The following is a 9,411-nucleotide window of genomic DNA, read 5'->3' as shown; positions in this document are numbered from 1 at the left end:
AAAAAAAAAAAAAATAAGGCAGCTGGCAACACAAATCAAGAGCCATAAAAATATTTAGAATCTGGAGGCTGGAGAGATGGCTCAGCAGTTAAGAGCCCTGGTTGCTCTTCCAGAGGACCTGGGCTAAATACCTAGTTGACAGTTCAAAACCATCTGTGACTCCAGTTCCAGGGAATCGAATTTCTTCTTCCAGCCTCGACGTACCAGGCATGCATGTAATGTACATACATACATGCAGGCAAAACATCCATACACACAAAAATAATTGATTAAAAAAAAGAAAGCCCCCGAGACATCTTAAAATGTTGAGAATCTGAAAAATTGTAACCCATGAACATATATTGTGTGGTGCTGTGAACTGGATCTAGGGTTTCATGCATGTTAGGAAGGTGCTGTGGTATTTATTGAGCTGTAACCCCAGTCTCCATGAAAATATTGTAATTGCAATAAAATAATTCGTAAGAAGAAAAGCTCAGTGTTCAATGCTGCCCATAATAATGTGTTTTAAAGCAGCAGCTCGTGGAGACACACTGCTCCTGTTTGGACATGGTTTTATTGTTTCCCCCAAGGGGATCGCTCCTGAGCAAGCCAGCCAGAGAGACAGTTTAACTGAGGTATCCTTCAACAGCAAGATGGAAAGGCAGTCGAGGAGGACTCCCGGCAGCACCTGGGGCCTTGACATGCAGGCACAAATGCGCACGCACACCTCCGCACACGCAATCATGTACACACGTGCACACACAGGGGAAAAGACATGGCTCTCCCCTCCTTTCTCTCTGGCTTCTAGACTTGCCATGGAATCCCTTCTTGTGCCTGTTCCTTCTGCTGTAATGCCATCTGCTGGAAGGCTCTCATCAGAGATGGGTGCCGTCCTTCTGAACCCCTAGAACCGTGAGCTAAAGTCTTAAAAAAAATTCAGTCTCAAGTGTTTAGTCATAGACATGTTCCGCAAATCAGAAAACAAAACAATCCAGCTGGAATTCAAGTTATTTTATTTATAATTGCATTACATTTAAGTGTGTGTGTATGTGTGTGTGTGTGTGTGTGTGTGTGTGTGTGCGCGGGCGCACGCGCGCATGTGGAAGTCAGAGGACGATCTGCGGGAGTCAGTTCTATCTGTCACGTAGGTTCTAGTGACCAAACTCGGGCTTGCTGACAAGCACCCTCCCCTCCTGAGCATTTCGCTGGCCCGCCCCTTATTGTTTGAGATGGGTGTCTCTCACCGAACCTAGAACTCACCAATTTAGCTAGATGAGCTAGCCTGTGAGTTCTGGGAACCCTTTCGTTTCCACATGTCAAACCAGCAGAGGGACAGGTGAACATCACTATGCCTGGCTTTTACGTGGGTGCTGGAGATCTGAACTTAGGTCCTCACACTTACTTGCCTGGCAAGCCCTTCACTACTTGAGCCATCTCCCTGGCCACCTTTAATATAAAGTTTAATCCTTTCTCCGTACTCAAGTTACCATATCTTATATCTTCTCCATCCCGGTTAGAGTCACTAATCCCAAAAGTCCCATTGAATTTTACACATAGTAGGCAGTGTGATTTTCCTAAAACACTAACCTATTGTTTTGCCCAGGCTGCTAAACTCTAAAGGAGGTTTTTATTGTCGAAATTCCTAACAAGGGTTGTGGACATAGCTCAGTGTTAGGTGCTTCCTTAGCACAAGTGACACCCCATGATTAACCCCAATATTGCAAAACCAGCAAGCAAACACTTCCCTGATATAAGCATCCCATCCCATGTACCTATATGTTCGGGATTCTGTCTGCATCTGGTTCTCACTGTCCCCCTTACTTAGAGTTCTTCTAAACGACCTCACACAAACCTATGTCCCTTCAATATCATGTTCTGCTGTCTCTCTTCCCCTGTCTCTGTCTCTGTCACCCTGCGCCCCCATTTGGCCCTTGACAGACTACGAAGCCAACACTACCTCATTTAACTACCTCCTCCCATCAGACACAATGTTAAACCTGTCTCAGTTTGTGCCCTGCCTCTGGTTGGAGCATCTGCACACAGTGGACAAATGGTTAATGCTAAATGTGGTTGTGTTCCAGGTCTGACTGAAGTGGCACCTGCCAAGGCACACAGGTAACGAAACAGGAGAGAGGCAAGCAGGTGGCAGACAGCTAGAGTTCTCGTAGTCCCAGCAATGGGAAGTAGTTTGGGCCAAGCCAATAAAACGAGGGTGGGGAGGAGTCTAGAAAGAAGCCCAGACTCTGTCTGCTGGCAGACTTCCCATTACAGAGGGACGAAGGCACCAACCAGCCTTGCTACTGTGGCAAGTCTCCCCACTGGTGACCCAGTGCAACCAGGCATGGTTGAGCAGTTCTGCCTGATATTGTCAGTTCTTTCCTGGAAGCATTTCCAGGTGACTGCCACATCCTGACAGCTTCTTGCTCCAGGCTACTGTTTCTTCATCTGTGGCTCACAATGGATTAACCCACCTGCCTGTAGCCTTCCATCTTCATCTAAGGAGCTGCTAGGACAACTTCCCTTGAAACCTGTCACACTGTCCCCGTGCTCTAGATTTAGGCTTTCTTGATCCCTCCACCAAACCAAAACATGGTGAGCCAGCTTCTCAGTTTTTTGTTTTGGGGTTCACTATCAGAGAACTGCCCCATCTCTCCACGATGCCTGTCCCATACCACACCTGCCAACCCCATCTCCCCAAGATGCCTTCCCTGCCCCCCCCTCAGTTTCTTGCTTGAGAATCTTGGACTCCAAGCTAATTCTTAAGTTCAAAGAAATTTTTAACATAGCAGAAAAACCAGGAGCAGTATCTATCTGAGAACATTCATGCAGAAATAAATTTGGTGACATTAGGCCCCAATCTCCCTAGTTCAGAGCAAAGGCTGTCCTTGGGCAGTAGAAAAAGACAAGATCTTCTGAGTAAATTGGGAGCATGGAGACCTTGGGAGAGGGCTGAAGGGGAGTGGAGAGGCAGGGAGGGGAGCAGAGAAAAATGTAGAGCTCAATAAAAATAAAAAAAATATAGAAAAACAAAAAAAGGCTGCCCTTTAGGTCAGTGTCTAAGGAGCATGGCTTCTGCTGCTTCCTTCTCCATGACCTTTAGACTTTTGTCCACACAAAGCCATTTGTTTCTATTAGTTTTTGTGCCAGATTAGAGCAGACCATTTGCCCAAAGTCTCCAAAACTCCTGTGAAGGATAATTTTGGTTAGAATTTGTAAAAAACAGAGTTAGGTAGCAAAATTAAACAAATATATAAAAGAGTTCTGAAAACTCAATTACCAGATATAATGTCAAGTAAGGTGAGCAAAACAGAAACTCCTTACAGAGCACAGCTTTGATTGTGTAAAAACAACTTACGGAGGGCAGCAGTGGCGCACGCCATTAATCCCAGCACTAGGGAGGCAGAGGCAGGCGGATCTCTGTGAGTTCGAGTCCAGTCTGGTCTAGTGATGTGGAACAATCCTTTCCTACACTATGAATATGTATTGTTCTCATTGGTTAATAAAAAAAGCTGACAGGCCGGTAGCTGGGCAAGTAGTTAGGCGGAAAAGCCAAACTGAGATTGATGGGAAGAAGGAGGGCAGAGTCAGGGAGATGCCAGCCAGTCGCCAATGAAGCAGGATGTGTAAAAGTAAGACAATAAGCCATGAGTCACGTGGCAAAGCATAACCAGAAATATGTGCTAATTTAAGTGTAAGAGTGAGCTAGTGATAAGCCTGAGCTATCAGCCAAGCATTTATAATTTATATTCAGCCTCTGAGTTGGTTATTTGGGACCAAACAGTAAGGACAGGAAACCCCACCTACAGTCTACAGAGTGAGTTCCAGGACAGTGAGGGCCATTATACAGAGAAACCCCCGTCTCAAAAACTAAACTAAACAACCAACCAAACAAACAAAACCAAATCCAATTTACCTGCATACTTGTGTGCACAGAAGAGTGGTGGGTGTCTCTCCCTGAAGAGGATTGTGGGTTATTGTAACCCACTTTTACTTTTACGTGCTTCCTATCTTCCAGCAGGAAGCCCCTACTAACTTTCAAAAGCAAGAGGGAAACTTTCAAACTGTAATGTTAGTGCTAAATCAGCAAGCGGCTCGCTGCCAGCCCTCTGCCCTATGCTGCAAGTGGTGCCCTAGACAGTGCCCAGCCCACCTGTTCTCTTCCATAGCACTCAACACACAGCGGTTTAAAAAATAAAAAGACAAACTCTAGGAAATGCTCAGAGCTAATTTTCTTTTCTGATTACATCTCTTGAAAAGGAACATCAAATCTTTCGGATAACCAAGCCAAATAAAATCCCCCTCCAATTACTGCTGTGTTCGGGAGTTTCTCAATTTACCAGAGTGCCTGTCTTTCTTCACTTGGGCTCAGAACCTCTACTTCCAAAAGTGGCACTTTCGACACCAGATCTTCACAGAGCTTCTTGCTTGTCATTAAATTGGCAGTTCTGTCCCCTACAGAGCAATATTTTAACTGTTCCAATTCTTGTGAAAACTTCAAGACCTGCAAAGTTAAGTGAAAAAGCAATTGTCCTATTTTGCAAACTCTTGTACGTCTGTGATAAAAAGCATATTGACGCCACCAAATGCTTCATTACTGCCTTACGCTAGTCAAACCGGTGCCCTACAGTAAGTCTTACTACAATCTAGTTAAATACTTAGTAGGTGTCATGACGTAATCCATGCTTACAGTAGACTGTATGTAACTCCATGATTTAACCAACCAACCAACCAACCAACCAACCAACCAACCAAACAAACAAACAAACAAACAAACCAACAGGTAGTTTGGTCTTTGATGTTGGCATGTCGACTGAGTGCTGATTATAAGGGGCTGTACCTTTAAACAGGAACAAAGAAACAAGTGGCAACAAAGCTCCAGCGACCCTTAGGCTCTGACAAGCTCACCACACACTTTCGTGCCCATGTTTTGACTGCTCTTCTTCTCTGATTCATAAAGCAGTAACGTTGCTTCGAGAAAATAGTAGAAGGCTATTATAAAAGGGACATGTTCTTCCAGGCTGACCCTTGTAAAGGTTTCTTGGTGACTGCGGTGGCCCCTAAATAAATGTCAGCCTACGTGACAGTTTATTTAAAAGGGTACTGTGAAGCCCAGGCTCGGTGTCTGGGTGGAAACGAGAATCTGTATCAGGTTCCTAGGAGAATCTGGCAGGACTAAGTAAAACATTAATTTCTTCTTGTTTGCTCTTAGAAGACTCTGTAGTTTCCCCTCCTCAGTGGCGTCTAGTGGTATGTTCACATGAAATCCAAGCAGACCTCCTTCCAGCAGAGAGGTTGGCTGGGAAATAGTTCTATGAACAGAAGATGGTTCACATCACAGTCCTCAATTAGAGCAAATAACTGCTTGTCTAAGAACGCAAAGTTCCTACAGTAATTGTGCTTGATTCCAAGAGCCAAGGAATTAAATCCAAAGCTTAATTTCCATGTACTTTAAGGGATTCCCTTGGTCTCCTAAGACTTTCCAGTCCTCTCAAGAGGAACTACAGATTGCAGTAGACTTCAGTCCACCTATCTTTCCCAAGGGCTGTCACTTTCCAGTGAAGGTGGGCCTTGAACCTCGGAAGTAAGAGGCTATGAATGGCTTATTTGAAGCGTGGGGAGCATGTGGTCAAAGACAGACACACAGTTGACTCAAGTTGCTTTGAAGAAGAGGGAGGAGGCCACAACATGAGAGGAAACAAGAAGATGGGCAGCGGGGAAGAATCTTAGGAGATGGTTTTCCTTCCTTCCTTCCTTCCTTCTTTCCTTTTTATTTGAGACAGCATTTCTCTGTAGCTTTGGAGCCTGTCCTGGAACTAGTTCTTGTAGACCAGGCTAGCTTTGAACTCACAGAGATCTGCCTGCCTCTGCCTCCCCAGTGCTGTGATTAAAGGCATGTACCACCACTGCCCAGCTGTGAGATGGTTTTCCTAATGAACATATATTAATTTTGCAAGCAGGAAAATAAATTCCAAAATGCTACTTAGTTTTTACAGTTATTCTGAAAATGCAAACATTATATAATGACAATAAATCATACTTTTAAAGGACAGCAGACAGCAGAACTTGGGATGAATACTCAAGCAAATTAAAAATAATAGTAACACAAACACCAAGCATTTTCTGGGTCCTCTGGACCCACATACAACGTTGGGATGTCTCAAGCAGTTGGAAGTTCTCCTCTTTTTTTTTTTTTTAAAAAAAAACATATTTCTTTTCATCTTTTTAAAATCATGTGTATATTTGTGCTTGTACATGCAGTTGCCTGGCAATTCAGAAAAGGAAATCAGGTCCCCTGGAGCTGGAATTACAGGCAGTTGTGAGCCTCTTGATGCGGGTGCTGGGAATGAAACTGGGGTCCATTAAATGAGCAATAGGTGCCCCTAAGCATCAAGTCATTTCTCCAGACCCCAAATGTTGCTATTTATCATGAGGAAAGTTAAGCCCATCAGCCCGTCTAGGAGAGGGATGATGTGGGAAAGGACAAGCTTCCGTTTGATCTTAGTGCTGACAGTTCAGTCTAACCAGCGGCCACGTCTAAATACCAAAGAACTAAGGTCAGTGCCCCGGTCTGTGAGACCTTAGGGTAGGACAGAAAGAGCACAGGCTGAGAAATGCCAAGCAACCTGGGGGTAGTTCAATTGCCCAGAGCCCTTGGGTTCTTTTTATAAACTGAATGAGCCGGCCTACACGATCACACCTATTTCTGCTACAAATTTCTGTGCGGTGAGTCTAGATGTGACCCAGACAAAAAGTCTGTGAAATAAGAAGCTTTGTCAAGTCCATAAGTCACAGCCCGCCTTCTGCCGAGCAGGACGCCTTCATGTCTAGAGCACCGTGTGTTCCGAGGAGGAGCTTCGGGGTTGGTCAAGATGCAGAAGCTCAAAACAAAAACTTTTCATGAGCAATAGTTTGAAGGGCAGGAGTGCAGCATCCTAAAGAAGCCATCCATGAGATGATTACCATTGCAAAGGGAAACTCGATAAATTTTACAGTGGACACAACAGAGAGCATCTCAGCCAAAACAAGATCAGCACAACAACGTAGCTTGAGTCTCCCAATAAAATGTGCTGGGAAGGAGAGATTTCCATAGGACTCCTGTCCAGAATGAGCAACTTGTATTATACTGTGGGGAAACAGCAGACAAACCCAAACAGAAGGACGTTCTTCCAAATAACAGGCTGTGACTCTTTCAAAATCCCTAAACTGAAAATGAAACCTGGAACTGGAGAGATGGCTCAGTGGTTATGAGCATTGGCTGCTCTTCCAGAGGTTCTGAGTTCAATTCCCAGCAACCACACGGTGGCTCACAACCATCTATAATGGGATCCGAAGCCCTCTTCTAGCATGTACATGCAGACAGAGCACTCATACCTAAAAGCATGCAAAAATAAATAAAATTTAAAAACATGAAGCCCTCACCCTCAATAAGGTGGCCTCAGGAGGAGACCTTAGGAAGCACAGGGGCAGAGCGCTCATGATGATATTGGTACTCTTATGAGAACCATCTGGGCTGGGGAGATGGCTTGGGGGTAGAGCATTTGAAGTGAAAGCATAGGACCTGAGTTTGGATCCCCAGAACTCACGTAAAGTCAGATGTGATAGGGGGATGCGTGGGGGTGCATGGAGGGTGGAAGTGTGTGCAGAATCTCAGCGCTCCTACAACATGATGGCGGCAGAGTCAGGAGGATACACAGAACTTGCAGACCAGCTAGCCTAGCATAGACAGTAACAAAAAATAGGAAACCCTAACTCAAACTAACTGGAAGGCCAGCTGAGGTTGACCCCTGCCCATGTTGTGGCACGAGCATGTCCACACTCACGTCCACACTCACACACATGAACATTCGTGTGCACACATATATTGTGCACGGGGAGGAGGAAAGAGCCAGCAGAGATGGCCATCTGCAGCCTTCACCAAATGGGGATCACTGCTGCCCTGACTGTGAACTCCCAGCCTGCAGAGCTGTGGGCAATAAATGCTTGTCATTTAAACTGCCCAGTCTATGCTTTCTGCTCAAGCTGCCAAAGACTTCTTCAAAACCTTCATAGACAGACAGACAGACAACTCCTGTGGGCAGATTCAGGGGCTTAAAAAGCTTTCAGTGATCTTATATTGTATCTTGGACTAGAAATGGTTTGAGTTGTTGTTCTCCTCTTCATCTCCTCCTCTAATTATCTCCTCCTCTTCATCTCCTCCTCTTCATCTCTTCCTCCTCTTCATCTCCTCCTCTTCATCTCTTCCTCCTCTTCATCTCCTCCTCTTCATCTCTTCCTCCTCTTCATCTCCTCCTTCAATTGCCTTCTCTTCATTTCTGCCTTCAATTATCTCCTCTTCTTTATCTTCTCCAATTATCTCCTCCTCTCATTTCCTCCTCCAATTATCTCTTTTTCTCCTGCTCCTCCCCTTCCTCCTCCTCCGCCAATCATCTCTTCCTCCATCACTATCTCCTCCTCCTCTTTATCTCCTCCTCCATCAGTATCTCTTCTCCTCCTCCCCTTCCTCCTCCTCCTCCAATCATCTCTTCCTCTATCATTATCTCCTTCTCTTCCTCTTCATCTCCTCCTCCATCACTATCTCCTCCTCCTCTTCATCCTCTTCTTCTCGGTTTCTGTTAAGGGGTAGGGCTGACTGCTCAGGGTGCCGATGGCTCACCCTGCTAACAGTGTCCCACAGGCAAAGGCTGCTTGTGACCGTTCCCCCACATCTCCCTGGATTCCGGACCGTTTCCTCCCTGCATTCCATACCATAATCCACACTCCAGAAATTCAGTTGGAGGGAGCTGATTTAAGGTCAGACATCCAGGCGGTGGAAGTCTAAATATTTGCCCTGACTTATAACCCACGCTATACGTCCTTTTGTTATATGGTAGTAAAAGGAACTTTGATTTCTAAATCTGCTACTTAAAGTTTCCTTTTATTCCACCCACATACAAGACATGTTAAATATTGAACACTCAAGTAATCAATAATTCAGTCTCACCTTGGCTTCTAATTCAGAATTCTCTCTTTGTAGCAGGTTATATGCTACTAAAAACTGGTCTCTGCCCTCAGCCCTTGGAAGATTTTGAATTTCCTTATAAAGGCACAGGAGTTCTGACTTTGATTTTTGGAATTCCTGTTTAACAAATGAAGATTTTTTTATAATAAAAATATATTTAAATCTAAAATTGTTTTAAATAATAAAGTTTTTAAAGTTAAAAAAATAAAAACATAAAAAAACAAAAAAGAAAAGAAGATATTTCATAGGATAAATCAAGTCTATTTCCCTGCAAAGGATTAAAGTTTCTACAAAGGATTTTTGAAATGGTCCAAACGAACTGTTCACTATTACATGTTACCAAACACAGTGTTTCAGTATTTACAGGATGAAAGACTGGGTGTCCACACTCATTAAAGCAAAGCTTGGATAAAGGTAAAATCTTCATCAGCTCC

The 9,411-nt window shown here is 44.4% G+C and overlaps 1 protein-coding gene across 2 annotated transcripts in view; it reads right to left on the bottom strand.

The window, feature by feature from the left end:
- Window positions 1–9,411, bottom strand: part of Ccdc30 (coiled-coil domain containing 30) — an 81,984-nt gene that overhangs the window by 36,609 nt on the left and 35,964 nt on the right. Inside the window, exon 7 of one of the 2 annotated variants that reach the window (XM_026782193.1) lies at window positions 4,317–4,480. The exons of the other annotated variant lie outside the window; for it this stretch is intronic. Coding sequence (XP_026637994.1) covers window positions 4,317–4,480 — 164 coding nt within the window. The remainder of the gene's footprint in view (window positions 1–4,316; window positions 4,481–9,411) is intronic. 2 annotated transcript variants of the gene reach the window in all.

The sequence above is a fragment of the Microtus ochrogaster genome, chromosome 10 (genome assembly GCF_000317375.1).
Source record: "Microtus ochrogaster isolate Prairie Vole_2 chromosome 10, MicOch1.0, whole genome shotgun sequence".
Lineage (NCBI taxonomy): Eukaryota > Metazoa > Chordata > Mammalia > Rodentia > Cricetidae > Microtus > Microtus ochrogaster.
Note: the sequence above shows the minus strand (reverse complement) of the source record. Positions and strands in the feature narration are given on the sequence as shown.